Source organism: Staurois parvus, unplaced genomic scaffold, assembly GCF_062004578.1.
Source record: "Staurois parvus isolate SC_StPar_1 unplaced genomic scaffold, SC_StPar_1.0 ptg000155l, whole genome shotgun sequence".
NCBI classification, from domain to species: domain Eukaryota; kingdom Metazoa; phylum Chordata; class Amphibia; order Anura; family Ranidae; genus Staurois; species Staurois parvus.
In genome coordinates, this window is record NW_028317951.1 from 30,653,129 (window position 1) to 30,675,009 (window position 21,881).

General features: G+C 39.2%; 1 protein-coding gene across 2 annotated transcripts in view; it reads left to right on the top strand.

Moving 5' to 3' along the window:
* The window catches only part of ACAP2 (ArfGAP with coiled-coil, ankyrin repeat and PH domains 2), a 117,468-nt gene that overhangs the window by 47,136 nt on the left and 48,451 nt on the right, over nt 1-21,881 (top strand). Inside the window, exons 6-11 of one of the 2 annotated variants that reach the window (XM_089675645.1) lie at nt 716-899; nt 3,079-3,123; nt 10,897-10,992; nt 14,869-14,943; nt 16,207-16,319; nt 16,621-16,641. In XM_089675645.1, the coding sequence (XP_089531771.1) occupies nt 716-899; nt 3,079-3,123; nt 10,897-10,992; nt 14,869-14,943; nt 16,207-16,319; nt 16,621-16,641 (534 nt within the window). The remainder of the gene's footprint in view (nt 1-715; nt 900-3,078; nt 3,124-10,896; nt 10,993-14,868; nt 14,944-16,206; nt 16,320-16,620; nt 16,642-21,881) is intronic. The other variant, XM_089675646.1, reaches the window with a different exon arrangement.

A 21,881-nucleotide genomic window follows, 5' to 3' on the forward strand; every position in this document is an offset into this window, starting at 1 on the left:
GCAGAGGGAAGGCAGGTCCTGTAACTGCACTCTCCCTGCTTCAGTATGCAGAGAACACCCTATGCTCCACGCTACCCTCTTGATTTTGAATAAATGGCTTGGAAAACACAGCGCTGTATGCTGCAAACCAGCAAATCGTATTGTCTGCTCTGCACTATAAATGAACCCCATAGTATTAGGAAATTTATAATGCAGTGCTGTTTGAGTTCAGTTCAATGATCTGCAAAAACATAAAGCATTGTAGCAGGTTACTCATCATGTGGTTACGACTAAGGCCCAGAGTAGGGCTGAAACCCTTCAACCTTGCTGTGTAATAGATTCCTCTTGTGTGTTGGAATACTAATAAAGCCTTTTGGATTTTATTCTTTGTTGTACTGAGCTACCGGACTTATACTTTTCACGCTATTGGATGGTATGTGCAACGTCTGTCCTGCCACAGGCAACCACTTCTTCCTATTATTTGGACCCTAAATTGGGCTGTAGCATCTATTTCACTCTTCTTATGTATTATCCTATTGCACATGAGTTTACTTTGGCTTTTATTATGACAAGTCTAGAAATGGAGAGCTGTAGTTGAGAGCCTGTTATATGCAATATAGTCTCTTTATAATTTTTAAATATGATAGCTGTATACATGAAAGTTCTAAACCTTATCTCTATTTTGATGATGACTTTCTGCTTTGGTTGTAACCGCTGTTCTGTTTTTCTGTTCCAGAGATCTCAGAAAATTCAAAGATGCTAAAAAACAATTTGATAAAGTCAGTGAAGAAAAAGAAAATGCCCTGGCAAAAAATGCTCAGGTGCCACGAACCAAACAACATGAGGTAGAAGAGGCTACTAACATTCTTACTGCAACACGGAAATGCTTTAGGCACATTGCATTAGACTACGTTTTACAGGTAACTGAAACACTTGGTACTTCCTGAGCTCATCCTTGACCTCCGTTTCACAATATTGTACATTTCTCAAGTAGTTTATACTGTACTTAAATTCCCTCGTTTAACACTTAAGAGGGGTTTTCGGATTCCTTATTCCAAATGAATGAATACAAGCACATCCACACTAGTTCCTTGTACAATTAATCCTAATGATGAAAGCCGTGCTATGGCCTAATCTTTTTGAGCAGCAACACATCTGTAAATGGTAACCGAATACAATAAACAATTCCTTTACACCAACACCAAAACACTTTCTTTTGTCCCTAAGCCGCATCCTCCAGGCTCCTGAGTGCTGCGCATATGCGCAATACATTCTAGGAGGAGAATCGTTAAGGGAGTAAGCGGTAGATAAGGATTTTGGTGTTTGTGTAGAACATAGATCATATTCCAATGCCAAGCTGCAGTTTCTAAAGGAAGCAAAATACTTTCTAGTATTAAAAGAGATATAGACTAGAGAGAGAGGGACATAATTTTGCCCCAGTACAAATTATTACTAAGACCTCTGCAATATGCAGTACAGGTCTGGGTACCTGTTATTGGGGAGCTTGAGAGTGCAGATAAGAACTGTTAAACTGATAAGAAGCATGGAGGAGCTTGGCTATATGGAAATATTAGCTGATCTAAATTTATGCTCTCTTGAGAAAAGGTGATTAAAGGATAAGTTCACATTTAACCGCTTGCCCTCCAGAGGATTTACCCCTCTTCCTGAACAGGCCATTTTTTGCAATACAGTGCTGTGTTACTTTAACTGACAATTGCGTGGTCATGCAACGCTGCAGCCAAATTAAATTTATGTCCTCCCCCCCACACACACATAAACATAGAGCTTTCTTTTGGTGGTGTTTGATGTGCGGTTTTTATTCTTTGTGTTAATTAACAAAAAAAAAAAATCAACAATTTTGAGAAAAAAAACTAGATTTTATTACTTTTTGCTATTAAACATGTCCAGTAAAAAAAAAATAAAATGTCATAAATTTAGGCAAAGATGTATTCTGCTACATGTCTTTGCTAAAAAAAAATCCCAATACGTGTAAATTGGTTTACATGAAAGTTATAGCGTTTACAAATGGCTGTATATATATACTGGAATTTTTTTTCTTGCTAGTAATGGCGGCGATCAGCGACTGTGAGGGTCATTCTGAAACTGACTTGGTGTCACTGACATCCCCAGTGACACCAATACAGTGATCAGTGCTAATGGCACTGGGCAGGAAGGGGTTAACGTGGGGCGATCAAAGGGTTAACTGTGGGCTGTGTGTGCATTCAACTGTAAGCACACTGCTTTGTACGGCTCTGCCATTCTTCGGTCATCCACCACAGTTGTTTTCCGTGGTCTTCCGGGCCTTTTGGTGTTGCTGAGCTCACCGATGCGTTCCTTCTTTTTAAGAATGTTCCAAACAGTTGTTTTGGCCACGCCTAATGTTTTTGCTATCTCTCTGATGGGTTTGTTTTGTTTTTTTTCAGCCTAATGATGGCTTGCTTCACTGATAGTGACAGCTCTTTGGATCTCATCTTGAGAGTTGACAGCAACAGATTCCAAATGCAAATAGCACACTTGAAATGAACTCTGGACCTTTTATCTGCTCATTGTAATTGGGATAATGAGGGAATACCACACACCTGGCCATGGAACAGCTGAGAAGCCAATTGTCCCATTACTTTTGGTCCCTTAACAAGTGGGAGGCACATATGCAAACTGTTGTAATTCCTACACCATTCACCTGATTTGGATGTAAATACCCTCAAATTAAAGCTGACAGTATGCAGTTAAAGCACATCTTGTTCATTTCATTTCGAATCCATTGTGGTGGTGTATAGAGCCAAAAATGTTAGAATTGTGTCGATGTCCCAATATTTATGGACCTGACTGTACGTTTGGCAATGTAGCGTGTATGTTCCACCCTCCCCCTGCTGTCTGTATTTTAGATGTACATGCTGCAGAATGCTATTTAGTTGCTTTTTAATTGGTAATGCAAATTCCATTGTTAACATTAGCTTGACCTCCACAGAGTTCTAATTAGGCATGGCCTTTGCACTGGAAACTGTGAAAGCTAATATATTATACATGCTGAGCAGTGGTTTACATGCTATAAATGGTATACTAGTGGTCAGCTTAATGGACCATTTTTTTCTCTTACAGATAAATGTACTACAGTCCAAAAGGAGGTCTGAGATTTTAAAATCTGTAAGTATTAAATGTATTTGTTTATCAGCCTGAAATATATTAAGAGATCTATAATCCTTTTAAGTCACTGATGACGGATTAAAGTTCCCATGTGGAGTTTTTGAATCACAACCTTTTATTGAGCATTTGCAAGCATACACGTTCCACAAATTTTTAAAACCTAGCATCCAGTACATTAAGTCATATAAAAGTAAACAAATACAATTACAATGTCCAGCAATATATAGCCTGAGGCAAATCCAAGTCCTTCAGTGTGAAGTCCGATTTGCCCAACCAGTGGGCCAAAAGAGCAGATATGAAAATGGTCCCACAGCGTTTTAACAGCTACATATTGTACTTTGACTGGGAATATAAAAACAATGTTGCAAATGACAACCTACCCCAATATCCTATTAATGACTAGGTCAGCCAGAGCCAAACTAGAAATGTCAAGCCAACCTCCCCAAACACATTTAGCAAAGCATCCTGTGTATTGATAGATAACCCGGTCATATCATAAAGTGGTACCCATATGCATTAACCATTCCTTAACCACTTCAAGTCCGGACACTTTCACCCCCTTCCTGTCTAGGCCAATTTTCAGCTTTCAGTGCTGTCACACTTTGAATGACAATTGCGCGGTCATGTAACACTGTACCCGAATGAATTTTTTAGCGTTTTTTTGAGACAGATAAAACTTTATTTTGGTGGTATTTATTCACCACTGGGATTTTTATTTTTTTTGCTATATAAATGAAAAATTCCAAAACTTTTTTAAAAAAGTGTTTTTCTTATACAATTTTGCAATTAAATAATCTTTGTTCATAAATTGTGGCCAAAATGCATTCATCTATCTTTTTAGTAAAAGAAAAAAAATAACCCAAATTTAGTTTATTACCAAAAATTATAATTTAAAAAAAATTTTTTTACATTTTTTTTTTATTTTTTAATTTTTATTTATTTTTTTCAGGTACTTACAGTCAGGTCCATAAATATTGGGACATGGACACAATTCTAACATTTTTGGCTCTATACACCACCACAATGGATTTGAAATTAAACAAACAAGATGCGCTTTAACTGCAGACTGTCGGCTTTAATTTGAGGGTATTTACATCCAAATCAGGTGAACGGTGTAGGAATTACAACAGTTTGCATATGTGCCTTCCACTAGTTAAGGGACCAAAAGTAATGGGACAGAATAATAATCATAAATCAAACTTTCACTTTTTAAATACTTGGTTGAAAATCCTTTGCAGTCAATTACAGCCTGAAGTCTGGAACGCATAGACATCACCAGACGCTGGGTTTCATCCCTGGTGATGCTCTTCCAGGCCTCTACTGCAACTGTCTTCAGTTCCTGCTTGTTCTTGGGACATTTTCCCTTCAGTTTTGTCTTCAGCAAGTGAAATGCATTCTCAATTGGATTCAGGTCAGGTGATTGACTTGGCCATTGCATAACATTCGACTTCTTTCCCTTAAAAAACTCTTTGGTTGCTTTTGCAGTATGCTTTGGGTCATTGTCCATCTGCACTGTGAAGCGGCATCCAATGAGTTGTGAAGCATTTGGCTGAATATGAACAGATAATATTCCCGAAACACTTCACAATTCATCCGGCTGCTTTTGTCAGCAGTCACATCATCAATAAATACAAGAGAACCAGTTCCATTGGCAGCCATACATGCCCACGCCATGACACTACCACCACCATGCTTCACTGATGAGGTGGTATGCTTAGGATCATGAGCAGTTCCTTTCCTTCTCCATACTCTTCTCTTTCCATCACTCTGGTACAAGTTGATCTTGGTCTCATCTGTCCATAGGATGTTGTTCCAGAACTGTGAAGGCTTTTTTAGATGTTGTTTGGCAAACTCTAATCTGGCCTTCCTGTTTTTGAGGCTCACCAATGGTTTACATCTTGTGGTGAACCCTCTGTATTCACTCTGGTGAAGTCTTCTCTTGATTGGTGACTTTGACACACATACACCTACCTCCTGGAGAGTGTTCTTGATCTGGCCAACTGTTGTGAGGGTGTTTTCTTCACCAGGGAGAGAATTCTTCGGTCATCCACCACAGTTGTTTTCCGTGGTCTTCCGGGTCTTTTGGTGTTGCTGAGCTCACCGGTGCGTTCCTTCTTTTTAAGAATGTTCCAAACAGTTGTTTTGGCCTCACCTAATGTTTTTGCTATCTGTCTGATGGGTTTGTTTTGTTTTTTCAGCCTAATGATGGCTTCCTTCACTGATAGTGACAGCTCTTTTGATCTCATCTTGAGAGTTGACAGCAACAGATTCCAAATGCAAATAGCACACTTGAAATGAATAACATACACCTGGCCATGGAACAGCTGAGAAGCCAATTGTCCCATTACTTTTGGTCCCTTAACAAGTGGGAGGCACATATGCAAACTGTTGTAATTCCTACACCGTTCACCTGATTTGGATGTAAATACCCTCAAATTAAAGCTGACAGTCTGCAGTTAAAGCACATCTTGTTAGTTTAATTTCAAATCCATTGTGGTGGTGTATAGAGCCAAAAATGTTAGAATTGTGTCGATGTCCCAATATTTATGGACCTGACTGTATATAGCGCTTTAACATATATATTGTACATTCACATCAGTCCCTAACCCTCAAGGAGCGTACAATCTAAGGTTCCTAACTTACATTCATACATACACATACTAGGGCCAATTTAGACAGGAGCCAATTAACCTATGAGCATGTCTTTGGAGTGTGGGAGGAAACTGCAGTATCCGGAGAAACCCACGCACGCACAGGGAGAACATGTAAACTCCAGGCAGGTGGTGTTGTGGTTGGGATTTGAACCAATGACCCTAGTACTGCCAGGCGGAAGTGCTAACCATTTAGCCATTGTGCTGCCCATATATATTGTTTTTTGTTTTAACATACGGTCACCCTAGCAGTACAGTGTCACCATAGTGATACTGTACTACTTGTGGGGGGTGATGAAGATTTTCTTTTTTTACATTGATGGCTTTTTTTTTTTTTTTTTAAGTGACAGCAGGTGTGGGGAGAAGAACCCCCGCCCACTGTCACACTGAGGGGGGATTGGTGAGGCGGAAGGCAGGAGCTGGAACATGTTACATGTTCCTCCCTAAAAGCAGGTGGAACATGTAACATGTTCCAAAAGGTGAACTTAGCCTTTAAGGCTTGGTACACACTACTGCTATGCAATAGTGCAGCAATTTTCAGTGCGATTTATGTAGTGCGAGTTTGATGTGACTTGGCTGTGTTTTGGCATATTCTATGGAGCCAAGTCACATTGCAAATCACACCAAAAGTAGCACAGGAACCTTTTCCAAAATCGCACTATGCTAAGTCACATTGATTTGAACGGGCACTATTGAATGTAATGTGGTTTCCTTTATCCTTCATGCGATTCTGTGCCAATAAAGTATCGAAAGTCACACTAGTGTGAGTCAGCACTAAAGCAAACATGTAAAAGAAATAAAATTGTATGTTTAAATAAAACGTGTTGCTATATAACCCCTTATTAACCTTAAGTTTATCTTAATCATCACAAATTGACCTGTTCTACCCCTTCTCACTCTATTTTTTCCATTTTCCCAACATTTGATTTTTAAACTTTTAAAAAAATTTGTTACATAAAAAAGGAAAAAAAACACAAGCCTTCATTTACAAATAACTTTGTAATCCTTTGAACTATAATCTTAATTTTAGAAGAGCAAAAAGGCATGCACAGGCTTATACTTACAAAACTAGGATAACTGACATCAGCGAGCTACAGCTAAAGAATGCAAAAATCATTGCTCAAAAGAGTGGCATATAATAATCGATATCAGACCCCGACCTAGTGAATGTATGAGATCAGAAAAGTGAATGAATGAAGACGCCCTGCCTCATTATCTTTTATGGAGCTAATATACTGATGTCAAGAGTAAAACTATAAACCATAAATGCTCTCAGGTGGATGTATTGGTTAAATGGATGATGACGGGGTGGGGGATGTGCCCAGAGAGAGGGTCAGAAACTGGGTGTTTGCGTTTGATATATATATAATATACACGCGCGCACACACTATATTGCCAAAAGTATTGGGACACCCCTCCAAATCATTGGATTCAGAGGTTCCAATCACCTCCATGGCCACAGGTGTATAGGAAAATCAAGCAGCCATTGGCTCCAGCTGCTGTCAGTCACAGCCAGTGAGCCAATTGTGAGAAAGAGGGGCGGGGCCGAGCCACAGCTCTTTGTTTGAATGGTCATGCAGAGCAGCAGCTCGGGAGCAAGCGTGCTTGGGTACAATCTGCATGCTTTAGGGATACTCAGCAGGAGGGAGAGGCCAGGAGTGACGACAGGGGACCCGAGAAATGGAGGATTGGGAAAACCATTGTACAGAGCAGATAAGTATAACATTTTTTTTTTTTTATTACCTTTAATATCACTTTAACCTTTTCACTTCCAGGTCTGTACCCCATACGGACTGGACATTGGGGGGTTTTATACACAAACAAGTGGCTGCAGCCGATTCCTGCCTCTCAGGTGGAAGCAGTCAAGTGGTTCCACAGCCCCCCGATTCTAGTGCCCTTTGTGTCCCCTATGTGATGGAAACAACATAGCTACACCTAAGCACATAACATCCCCCTCAGTATATGCACATACAAATGTAAACGCACACGTCAGGGCGCCTACGCGTGAAAATGTTGATTGCGATACACATGTTACATATCACCATGCACGCCGGAGTGAGAGCAATAATTCTAGCACCAGAACTCCTCCATAATGCTAAACTGATGATCTGTAGGGGCTTTTGAAGCTTGGTCTATATAAAATATGGAGTACCGAAATTTGACGCAATTTCATAGGCGCACACAAATTTAAGGTATGGTGGGCATCTATTTACTCGGCACAACCTCGTCTTTTATATTTTACCAACAAATTTGGGTAACTTACTGCATTTGCCCTAAAATTCACTTTAGTGTGATTTTTACTGAAATGTTGCGTTTCTTAGGCCTTTGCAATAATATCGTGTGACATAAGAAAATCTGAACTACCACTATTTTATTCTCTAGGGTGTCTGCTTTCAGAAAATATAGAATGCTTTGGGGGTTTTGTGTAATCTTCAGGCCTAAAATGATTTTTAAACGTGTGCAAAAAAATGCAAAAACTGCTAAGGCAGTGAAAGGGTTATACCATGCAAATTCATTTCAGTTCATAGCAGTTCCTCTTGTGCACTGAAATTTTGATGTACTTCTCCCTTGTTTAAGTACTAAAACACTGAATTTTTTAAATTTGCAAAGTAACCTGTTCATAGTAATGGTAATTGCAGATAAAAACTGTTTTGTTTATGCTCCGGTCACAGTGCATAACCAACATGTCTCTGTGAGTCTACAGTTGCAAGAAAAAGTATGTGAACCCCTTGGGATTATGTGGAGTTTTGCATGAGTTGGGCATAAAATGTGCTCTGAACTTCATCTAAGTCACAACAATAGAAGAACACAGTCTGCTGAACATAATACTACACAAACATTAGATGTTGCCATGGTTTAATTGCACATAACATGTAAACATTCACAGTGCAGGGAGGAAAAAGTATGTGAACCTTTGGACTTAATAACTGGTTGACCCTCCTTTGGCAGCAATAACCTCAACCAAACGTTTCCTGTAGTTGCAGATCAGACCTGCACAACGATCTGGAGTAATTTTGGACCACTCCTCTTCACAAAACTGTTTCAGTGTAGCAATATTCTTGGGATGTCTGGTGTGAATCGCTCTCTTAAGGTCATGCCACAGCATTTCAATCGGGTTGAGGTCAGGACTCTGACTGGGCCACTCCAGAAGGCGTATTCTGTGCTGTTGCAGCCATTGTTTTGTTGAATTACTTGTATGCTTTGGGTCATTGTCCTGTTGCATCACCCATCCTCTGCGGAGCTTCAGTTGGCGGACAGATGGTTGTACGTTTTCCTGCAAAATGTCTTGATAAACTCTGGAATTCATTTTCCCATCAACGACAACAATCCGTCCAGGCCAGCAAAGCAGCCCCAAACCATGATGCTCCCTCTGCCATGTTTTACAGTGGGGATGAGGTTTTGATTGTGTGCTGTGCCTTTTTTTTCTCCACACATAGTGTTGTGTGTTCTTCCCAAACAACTCAATCTTGGGTTCATCTGTCCACAGTATATTTTGCCAGTAGTGCTGTGGAACATCCAGGTGCTCTTTTGCAAACTTCAAACGTGCTGCAATATTCTTTTTGGACAGCAATGGCTTCCTCCGTGGTGTCCTCCCATGTACTCCATTCTTGTTTAATGTTTTCCTTGTTGTAGATGTGTCAACAAAAATGTTAGCATGTGCCAGAGATTTCTGTAGGTCTTTAGCTGACACTCTGGGATTCTTCTTTACCTCATGCAGCATTCTGCGCTGTGCTCTTGCAGTCATTTTTACAGGACGACCACGCCTAGGGAGAGTAGCAACAGTGCTAAACTTTCTCCATTTGTAGACAGTCTGTCTTACCGTGGACACATGAACATCAAGGCTTTTGGAGATACTTTTGTAACCCTTTCCAGCTTCATGCAAGTCAACAATTCTTGATCGTAGGTCTTCTGAGAGCTCTTTTCTGCGAGGCATGGTTCACATCAGACAGTGCTTCTTGAAACCAGTAAACCCAAAACAGGTGTGTGTTTTTTAAGGGCAGGACAGCTGTCAGCAACACATCCAATATCATCACACTGATTGGAGTCGAGGTTGGCTCACTCCTGGCTCCAATTAGCTCTGGGAGAAGTCATTAAGCTAGGGCCTCACATACTTTTTCCTCCCTGCACTGTGAATGTTTACATGTTATGAGCAATTAAACCATGGCAACATCTAATGTTTGTGTAGTATTATGTTCAGCAGACTGTGTTTTTCTATTGTTGTGACTTAGATGACGTTCAGAGCACATTTTATGCCCAATTCATGCAAAACGCCACGTAATCCCAAGGGGTTCACACACACTTTTTCTTGCAACTGTATGCAGAATGTACCATTTGATATGCACAGTGCTGCCAATGAAGACAAATTACAAGTTGGAGTCAACTTACAGGTTAATGGAATGGAAAGGTTCTCTGTGAATACTTCCAGAACATGACCCATAATGTCTGCATATTTTTTTTTTATTATTTTTTTTTTTTAGAAAAGTTTAAAAGGAAAGGGGGGAAAAAAGGGCATTTAAATCTAAAAGGTTAATGGTGAAATGACTTGCCTCTTTCTGTCATTCCTTAGATTGATTTCTGCACTCATTAATACACTAGGGAAAGGTAACGATCCTGCAGTATCCCCACATGCACTGTGCACTTTTTCTGTATTTGGAGCAGCGTATTGATCTCTGGACATTCTTCTTGTCTGCAGCACAGTTCCAAGCTCTGTAGCTCTTGTGTATGAGCTGCTGCTGCTGCAGGACTCTGACAAGCTGCTTTAGTTTTTTCCCCCCTCTCGCAGTACAGAGCTCTTTAACATGTTAACAGCTAATAAAACATAGGCTTTTTCTGGAAAAAAGCTGACGACAGGGAAATGTTGTAGGTTTTTTTAAATGTGTTTGTAAGACCAGGAGAATGGGTTTGTACCGGTTTTGCTGAGTCACTGAATGCATGGATTTTAAATGTATTCCCACATATTTTTTTTCTCTAAAGAGACCTGTTCTGTTACCCACAGGGATATGTTAATGTGTGCATGGTCTTCTGCAATTACTGCATGTTTATAATTATTTGTGCAAGGAAATTCTTGCTTAATAGTTTATAGTTTTTTGGGTTTCTTTTAATTGTTTTTGCTTGTTAACAGATGCTGTCCTTTATGTATGCCCATCTGACTTTCTTCCACCAAGGTTATGACCTTTTCAGTGAACTTGAACCGTATATGAAGGATTTAGGCGCACAGGTAATTATTTTGCATATCTATACACTACTGTTCCTAGCGCTTGTTGGCAGATATGACTATTTACCTTTTTTTATTTATTTATTTATTTTTTTCCTGGGTATATGTTAGAGATACAGCTGTTTTACATTTGCATACTACAGAAGAGGGGGCAGGGCTTCATGCCACCCCAACATTCATTGCATTATTGTAATTTATTTCAGGTACTTATATAGCGACGTCAATTTCTGCAGCGCTTTACATACATATTGTACATTCACATCAGTCCCTAACCCTCAAGGAGCGTACAAACTAAAGACCCTAACTTATATTCATACATACACATACTAGGGCCAATTTAGACAGGAGGCAATTAACCTACCAGCATGTCTTTGGAGTGTGGGAGGAAACTGGAGTACCCGGAGGAAACCCATGCAGGCACAGGGAGAACATGCAAACTCCAGGCAGGTGGTGCCGTGGTTGTATTTGAACCAACGACCCTAGTACTGCCAGGCGGAAGTGCTAACCATTTAGCCACTGTGCTGCCCCAGAATACTGCTTGATTTAGTTTGTTGGGTTGTGCGGTCCATTTTAGATTAATTAAAGCCCTGGGGCTACAAAATGATTAGCCTTTATGTTGTAGAGATAGGAGTGAAAACAGTAATTCTAGGGCCACTCTATACTCTAAACTGATATTGAAGTGTTGCCTATGGCCAGTTTTGGGTACTATAGTTTATTGCGATTTCATGAGTGTGCACCATTTTAAGGCTTGACATTTTTGGTATCCATTACCTCAATGCAACCCCATTGAGGTATAGGTATAATATCGTTCGTTTGCACAAAAATTATTTTGTGTCCCCCCCCCGAAAATCGGTTTCCTAAATAGCTACACAAATGTCATGCAACATAAAAAATTGCACCTGCAAAAAAACAAAACATAATGTGTGAGTGAAATTTTAAAAATGCACTGACTCTCAAGTGGTTATTCTCCTGCATAATTTTGATTATGAAATTATACTCTATTTCTCTGAATTAATTTACCATGGTTAGATGACTAGAAAAGTATTATATAGGTTAGATACAAAATGACATGTGCTATCTGTAAATGACCCATGTTAATATTTTTGCTTGGTCCATGTTTGTTCTTGTATATGCTGTTAGAATGTGAGTGTGTGTCTATCTGGTTCAGGAGTCTTCAAACCTTTTGAAACAAAGGTCCAGTTTACTGCCCTTCAAACTTTAGTGGGGCTGGACTGTGGCCAGTGGGCATAAATAATGGTATAGGCTTGGTGGTCAGTGGGAGTAAAAAAAAATACATAATTGGTTTTGGTGGGAGCAATAGTGCCCCATCATTGGTGTCAGCAGGAGAACTGGTTCCCCATCTCTGGTGTCAGTGGGAGGAATAGTCAGAGGAAGGCATGTTGCCTCATCAGTGAAAGAAACCGTGCCCCAAGAGCCAGAGAAAGGCAAGCAAAGGGCCACAGTTTGGAGATCCCTGATCTAATTATCTAGATGTAAAGCTAAAGTTAGAAATTGATCAGTCTGCATTTTTTCGATCGCAAAGAGGTTTGTACTCTATTTTCCCCATTACACATGTATGTTTGAGGTGGGGGGGTTTGAAGCATTACAATTTAAAACTGGCCATACATCGATCAAAATTCAGTCAGTTCAACAGGAAAAGGCCATATTTCGACCCATGTATGACCACTGTGGTTGAACAGAAGATGATCTAGAGGCAATAGGCCGAAGTGCTGTTAGGTGCATTCTGACGGCGGGGGAAGTCTCCCCGCTGTCAGAATACAAAGACACAGCACAGAGGATTCCTCCATCCACCTCAAATGTGTGGGTGGGGGAGTTGGGTTAGTTTTTTTTTTTTTTGGTTTTTGTTTGGTTTTTTTTAACGTACTGGTTGCACACAAAAAAGATGACTCGTTATGGCCAGCCCAAGTGACACAAGGGAAACATACAATGCCTTGAAAAAGTATTTCTACCCCTTTAAATTTTCCACATTGTCATGTTACAACCAAAAACGTTAATGTATTTTATGTGATAGACCAAAACAAAGTGGCACGTAATTGTGAAGTGGAAGGAAAATGATAAATGGTTTCCAAAATGTTTTACAAATATGTGAAAAGTGTGGCGTGCATTTGTATTCAGCCCCCCTGAGTCAGTACTTTGTAGAACCACCTTTCACTGCAATTCCAGCTGCAAGTCTTTTTGGGGATGTCTCTACCAGCTCTGCACATCTAGAGAATGACATTGTTGCCCATTCTTTGTTGCAAAATGGCTCAAGCTCTATCAAATTGGATGGAGAGCGTCTGCGAACAGCAATTTTCAAGTCTTGCCACGGATTCTCAATTGGATTTAGGTCTGGACTTTGACTGGGCTATTCTAACGCATGAATATGCTTTGATCTAAACCATTCCATTGTAGCTCTGGCTGTATGTTTAGGGTTGTTGTCCTGCTGGAAGATGAACCTCCGCCCCAGTCTCCGGTCTTTTGCAGACTCCAACAGGTTTTCTTCTAAGATTGCCCTGTATTTTGCTCCATCCATCTTCCCATCAACTCTGACCAGTTTTCCTGTCCCTGCTAAATAAAAGCATCTGCACAAAATTATGCTGCCACCACGTTTCACAGTGGGGATGGTGTGTTCAGGGGGATGTGCAGTGTTAGTTTCACATAGCGTTTTGCTTTTTGGCCAAAAAACTCAATTTTGGTCACATTTGACCAAAGCACCTTTGTTCCACATGTTTGCTGTGTCCCCCACATGGCTTCTCGCAAATTGCAAACGGGACTTCTTATGGCTTTCTTCTTGCCACTCTTCCATAAAGGCCAGATTTGTGGAGTGCATGACTAATAGTTGTCCTGTGGACAGATTCTCCCACCTGAGCTGTGGATCTCTGTAGCTCCTCCAGAGTTACTATGGGACTCTTTGCGGCTTCTCTGATTAATGCTCTCCTTGCGCGGCCTGTCAGTTTAGGTGGACGGCCGTGTCTTAGTAGGTTTGCAGTTGATTGAACAGTGCTCCGTGAGATGTTCAAAGCTTGGGATATTTTTTTATAACCTATCTCTGCTTTAAACTTTTCAACGACTTTATCCCTGACCTGTCTGGTGAGTTCCTTGGCCTTCATGATGCTGTTTGCTCACTAATGTTCTCTAGCAAACCTCTGAGGGCTTCACAGAACAGCTGTATTTATACTAAGAATAAATTACACACAGGTGGACTCTAAAATCTAGTGGAACTAATTGCCTTCAGAAGTCATCTAATTAGTAAATAGTTAGGGGTATCAGAGTAAAGGGGGCTGAATACAAATGCACACCACACTTTTCAGATATTGATTTGTAAAGAATTGTGAAAACCATTTATCATTTTCCTTCCACTTCACAATTATGTGCCACTTTGTGTTGGTCTATCACATAAAATCCCAGTAAAATACATTTACATTTTTGGTTGTAACAAGACAAAATGTGGAAAATATCAAGGGGTATGAATACTTTTTCAAGGCAGTGTAAAACGTCATTAAGTGTGTCTCTGCAGGTAATGTAACCCATTACCTGCTGACTTGGCTAAATATGTAATGTGTCCTCAGGTTAACATTATTATATGAAAATTCTTTACCTCTTTCTTGTGAACTCATATTTGCAAGTATGTGTCATTCCATTCAACTAGCAGTGTGTGTGTGTGTGTGTGTGTGTGTGTGTGTGTGTGTGTGTGTATGTGTGTATGTATGTGTGTGTATATATATATATATGTGTGTGTGTGTGTGTATATATATATATATATATATATATATATATATATATATATATATATATATACCAAAGAAAACTGCTTATTATAGAATAAACCAAATGAACAGATTTCAACCAGCTGTTTTTTTTTTTTTCCTACTTTTTCAGTTGAATTGTCTTGTCATGGATGCTGCAAAGGAAAAGAGAGATATGGAGCTTAAACACTCAACAATTCAGCAGAAGGTTTGTGTGCACAAAAATTCAGTGCAGAGGCTCAGTACACACTGAAGACCTGCACTGAGCATTAGTATGTAGAGTTGATTGTCTCCTGCTTGGCTTGTATTTCCAATCAAGGTCATGGCTGCAGTTGAAACATCATTCTTTGAATTATTTATTTGCTGCCAGTGAACAATACTCAGCGTTGAATACTAAGATGTCCACTATTTTTACGTGGCTTTTTGCAGTTATTTGCTTTCATAAAAAAAAAAGTAAAATGACATATCATTTTTGAATTTTGACTGTTTTGGTTTTCTTAATAAAAAGCCTGCTTTTGGAGCTGTAAATATTGTTAAGTGTATACTCATTATGTGCTTTGCAGTAAACATTTTGCTAAACATCTGCCTGAAAGGCATTGAGAGGTTTTCACCGCTAGCAGAGGATGACTGGGAAGCTGTTTTGGTTTCTGGTTCTGGCTGTACATGGAAAGACGTGGTCACACAATACTTGCTGTTTTTAGAATAACCATTTTTCTGAATAAAAGCTACAGCAGATTTAACAAGTGAACATGGGAGTATTCCTAGTTACAAAAGGTTGACCAGTTTGCTATTGTACTTTGCTTAATCAGCAAAGATAAGCCAATATTGTTGTGGTCTGTTTATAGCTTCAAAGCTTAGAGTTCTGCTAGTATGAATGCAACAGTGCATGTTGATATTAATTCTGAAAAGTAATCCTGCAAGGATATAGCTACTTAAAAACAACCAGACTCATTTATGACCAGCCATATGTATGAAGAGTGTCCCCAGCAGTCATCACTTGATGAATCCACCACAAATTATCTTGTAATCTACAGGTTTTTTTTATTCCTGTGGTATGTTATTTTAAGAAGGGCAAAAAGGTTTAAGGATGATAGTGAGAATCCCACAATTTTCAAGCAAAGGTAAGCCAGCTGTCAGAGCACATGTCACAAGAATATTAGGTCTGATTTTACAACATGATGTGACGGATTACTTGAGGATGCCTGTTGTAGTATCAGACTTAATAAAACTGACATTTTTTGCAGGTGTCAGTCTTTCCATGAATTGCTGTTTCTGCTAAATTCTGGTGCAGCCAAGAGATAATCTGAATCCCTGGGAGTGGAGCAGTGATGTGGGTTGTAAATGTCTGAATCTGCAAAGTGAATTTAGCATTTTCGAGCTGGCTGATTTCTAGAGTTTTGTTTTGTTTTGGATTTCGCAGATGGCCACATGTTCTTCACTTTTCTGTGTTTTTTTATTTTTTTTATTTTAGGGTTTATCTGCTGATGACTCCAGTTACGAGTGCAATGCAGATGCAGAGAATGGTGTTGTTATGGAAGGATACCTTTTTAAACGAGCTAGCAATGCTTTCAAAACCTGGAACAGGTAATTGCCATATTTTGGCCTGTTTTGGCTAAATGTTGTTGTGTTTATCTTGGTCATCACTGAGTCTGCAAATTGAATCTGGTTACAATGATATAATTCAGAGAAACTGGATGAGAGCAATGATCAGCACAATGATCAGCACAGTTATACAACACTACATTTATTTTTATTTATTTGTAGTGCTTAGACTGCATTCTTGATTTCCGATTTCATGTCATGCTGCTGCTCTTATTTTGCATTTTTCATTCCTCTTCCTTCTTTCCAGTATGTTTTAATCCTGCCCCATTTTTTCACATGACAGGAAAAAGCCAGACCACTCCAGGTATCAATCAGCCTCTTCTGTCCCCTTCATGTTTTACATGTGGCACGTTTCTCTCCATGTGAACCCTGTAATTGGCATAGATCACTTGCAATGGATAAATCTCCTCAAAATTGCTATTTATCATGTTGAGGGGGTAATAAATTAGTTTTCATTCCACTGAAAGTGTATGTCACATTTTGGCTAAGATGTTTACCTCAGAGGTCCTCCAATTTTAATCCAAAAGTGCATTGCTGTTTTAGTTCCTAGCAACATAGAACTATTCCTTTTCTTGCACCTCCTCATCCCTTTGCTGATGGACAGGAATCATCGTAGATGGAACCTTGCATCTCGTTTCATCCATAACAATCTACCGGCACTTCCATTGGTACATTTACATTGGCAACATAAACTTGGCCCACAATTTAGTGTAGTGCAATGTGATCCTACCATTGCTTACCATCTCCTTTGTGTTGTTACTGCAATTAGAGAGTCTGAAACGGGTTTACATTTGGATTACCTCAAACAAACTTTTTCAATAATACCAAATATTATTGTAGTATAAACTGCTCCAGAATAGTTTGTTTTAAAGGAGAGCACAGAGCGATTTGTGCATGCTACTAAAAAAAAAACAATCTGGACAGATGAATATATATTATATGTCTCATGTACATATGCAGAAAACAGGGCACAAATAATGTACATATTCTTTCTAGTAATCTGCCCAAACACATTGCATGAATAATAATTAGCATTGTAAGACCTTTCCTGAAGTTCTTCCCTAATGGAACCACCTAGTATCCAATGAGAGTTTCTCCATTGCATGTTATCTTTCCTACAGGGTTGAACTCTGTGCTTGCTTGCAGTCAGTTTTGCCCTTTTAACTCCTCTGTTCGTTTCAGGAAATTTCAGTTTTGAAATGTTAACTATAAGCTTGCAATTTGTTGCATCCATCTTTATAGCTCCATGTCCTATATTCAGATCTCTTTTTAACACTTGCATGCTAATGATTGTATCTTTTTAAGTTGTATGAATATCTGCAATATTAACAAGAGGTGCTCCTTGAAGCATCCTTTACTCCCAGCTGATCATTTTATCATTGTGAGTTTATGCTGTGTGTTCTAAATCCAATAACACACACATAAGTGTTTCATGTTCAGTAACTCACTGTAAGATAAAAATGGGCAAATTTATATCATTGTAATCTACAGCGCACATAACTTGGCCGTGGTATTAATCGGAGGAGTACAATCTGCGATATTTTATAACTGTTTTTTTTTTGCATACAAGGGACTATGAGCTGGTGTTTTTAATGAACCTTCTGAGTCAAAGGCCTATCTACTGTAAGCAGGATTAGTTGGGTGGAGTGTATAAACTACATTCTCAATCCCCTTCTGTTTTTAAATCTATTTGTTGTCTTTCGCTTTTTTTGTTCTATTATATCTTTTAAGTTTTTAATTTCAAAAACACAACCATATATCATTTACATCTAAAATACAAACAATTCTAAATTTCCCATCTCAACCTCCCCTCCCTCCCCCTCCCCCAAATCTCCTCAACCCTCTCTTTCTACTCTTCTTTTTCTTTCTTTCCCTCTGACCTTTCTTTTCCCTTTTCCTGTTTCTGCTACGGTCATACAAGAGATTCCCTGTAAATCTCCTACCGCATGTCAGATCACTGGACCTCCCAATACTTCCAAATATTTTCCGGATGTCTTGAAGCCAAACCATCTTCCCCATTCCTTTCTAAATTTTTCTATTTTACCTTCGTCTATATGGTATAACTCCTCCATCTTGTTTATATAATCAACCCTCTCTAACCAGTCCCTCATTGTTGGAGGCTCCTGTACCTGCCAAAATTTGGGAATAAACCCTTTAGCCACGCTAATTAGATGGTATAATACACTATTTTTATACTGCTTCACCGGCTCATCTGACCTATAGAATAAACACACCCACGGATGCTTCTGTATGGTTGTCCCCAATATCTCTTGTATAAGTTGGATTATATCTTGCCAAAAGCCCTGTATTTTTAGACAATCTTACCATATATGAGCCATTGTTCCCTTAGCTCTACTTCCCCTCCAATAGAGTGGTGAGACTTCTGCTTGGTATTTGACACCGAGTGTTACACATAGACACCATCTCACTAAACATTTTTAATTAATTTCAACTGTTACATAGTTAGTCTGGCTGAAAAAAGACCATCTAGTTCAACCATAGAAAAAAAAAAAGTTATAATCCTACACCCACAGTTGATCCACAGGAAGGCAAAAAACCCCCAGCAAAACATGATCCAATCTGCACCTGCTGGGGAAAAAAATTCCTTCCTGATCCCCCAAGAGGTAATCTGATATTCCCTTGATCAACTTTACCTATAAATGTTAGTATCCAGTTATATTCGGTGTATCTAAGAAATAATCCAGGCCTCTTTTTGAAGCAATCCACTGAGCTGGCCAGAACCAACTCTTGAGGGAGTCTATTCCACATTTTCACAGCTCTCACTGTGAAGAAACCTTTCCATGTTTGGAGATTAAATTTCTTTTCCTCCAGAAGCAAGGAGTGCCCCCTTGTCCTCTGTGTTGACCTCAGGGTGAATAGCTCTACACCGAGTTCACTATATGAACCACTGATGTATTTATACACGTTGATCATATCCCCCCTTAATCTCCTCTTCTCAAGTGAGAATAAATTTAGTTCCTCTAATCTTTTCTCTCATATCTGATCTCCTCCATGCCTCGTATCAGTTTAGTTGCCCTTATCTGTACTTTCTCAAGTTCCCCAATGTTCTTTTTGTGAATTGGTGCCCAAAACTGAACTGCATATTCCAGATGAGGTGTTACTAATGATTTGTACAGGGGTAATATGATCTCTCTTTCTGGAGTCTATACCTCTTTTAATACAAGAGAGGATTTTGCTCGCTTTAGAGGCTGCAGCTTGGCATTGCATGCCATTATTAAGCTTGTGATCTACCAGAACCCCCAGATTCTTCTCCACCATCGATTCCCCCAGTTGTACCCCCCCCCCAGTATGTATGATGCATGCATATTCTTAACCCCCAATATGGGGGTGTTCATATTCGTCACACCATCGGATTGGGGCAACTTCGAAACAAAATGTCTTAATTGGTAATTTCTCAATTCATTTAATGCTACAAATATCTATTTTTTACTCTTTAAATCTTGAAAAGTACACAACTCCCCTTTAACTACTATTTCCCCCAACCGTGCATCTACATCCTTAAACCATACCCAGAAATATTATCCTTCCCCTGGCGGGAAAAAAATCATTAACCACGAGGGGAATCAACAGTGAATTATACTTCCAATCCATTTGTTTATGTAATCCATCCCATACTCGTAACACCTCCTGTGTCCGTGTACTACTAGTCTCATCCATATTACAAAAAGTGCCTTCTATTTTAACCCAACTCTTCCCCTGTGAGTTGTGTTCAATCTACAATTCGTAACAGGATCACCGCAGTGTAATAATTCTTAATATCAGGCAAATTTAATCCTCCATTTTCTTTCTTATTACACAGAAGTTAATACCCGATTCTCGGCTTCTTCTTAGCCTATATATATTTAATTGTTAATTTTTCTATTATAATTATCGCAAAGAAGGATTTTGTAATGTGGACTGGGAGCATATGAAGTTTATATAGGGTTTTTGGGACTATCACCATCTTAACCAAAGTTATACACACAGTCCAAGAGACTCTTCCCCTTGAAAGTCTTCTCAACTCTTCCTTTATTTTGTTTATTAATGGGGTATAGTTTACCCGATATATATTTTTTTTTATAGAAGGGGTCCATTTTACTCCTAGATAGCCCACTTACTTTTCCTTCCATGAAAATGGAAGTCCTTTTGTAGAGTCTGTATCTCCTTCTTAGAAATATTAATATTCAAGATCTCTGATTTTATGGGGTTTATTTTTAAATTTGAAAGCTCTCCCTATTTTTTTTTATTTAATAATCTCTTTCAGTTAGGTAACGTTAACTCAGGGTTCACAATATAAAACAATATATCATCAGCGTATGCCGCTACCTTATGCTCTCTCACCTATCTTGATTCCTCTAATATCTACACGATTTCCTACCGTTGACAACAAAGGTTCGAAGGATAAAACAAATAACGGGGATAAGGGGCATCCCTGTCTTGTACCATTGTATATCCTAAAAGACTCCGAGAGAGACCCATTTACCTTAACTGCCGCTTTTGGGCCATTATGTAGCTCCTTTATCCAACCCATCATCTTAGTGCCTATTCCCCAGACCTCTAGGGTGTCTATCATGAACCCCCAGTCTACCCTGTCAAATGCTTTTTCAGAGTTGATCGACAATATAATTGTTGGTAATTTTTCTCTTTTTGCCTTCTGTAAGAGAAGCAATGTTCTTAGACCATTATCCCTCCCTTCCCTTCCTGGGACAAAGCCCACTTGATCTAAGTGTATACATTCAGGCATCAGCTCTTTTAACCTCGTACAAACAGTTTTCTGTCTGTGTTTAGAAGTGATATAGGTCTGTAACTAGCACATTGTGAGCTATCCTTTCCTTCTTTTAAAATCATTATATACGCTTGCAATAATTCTGCTCTTATTCCCATTCCCTCTCCTAAGGCATTCATATATATACAGAACTTGGGGACCAATAGGTCTCTAAATTTCTCATAATACCCCACCGTATACCCATTGCCCCCCCCCCCCCCCTCCGCTGTATTCTTCAATGCCTTATTAATTTCCTCCTGAGAGATAGCTTGTTCTTTTTTTTTTCTTTTGCTATTTTTGCCAGATTTGTTGCCTTTCAGATATTCCAACCGTTTCCCCCTCTTTTCTCCCTTTGTAACTTCCAGGTTTTTAGATTTAACATCATACAACTTACTATAGAATTTTTGGAACGTTTCAGCAATATTGGTGGTGGAGCAGACCCGTTCTCCTTTTTCGTCCTTAATTTTTTCAATCATTTTTTGATTTCTTTTCCTTAAGTCTTTTCATCAAATATTTTCCTGGCTTATTGCCCCACTAATATCTTTCCTTTGCAATCCTATTGAAAATCTTCCTGTTCCAATAGGTCTTTTAACTCTTCCTTTAAGTATGATCCTTGAATAAACCTCTGTGTCCTGTCTCTTTTTATGTGCTTGTTCTAATCTATACATCACCTCTTTAGTTTTCTCTTGTGATCTTTCTTTTTTTTTTAGCTCCTGCGGATATCAGAATTCCCCTGACATACGCCTTATGTGCCTCCCAAATAGTTGCCACCGAGACTT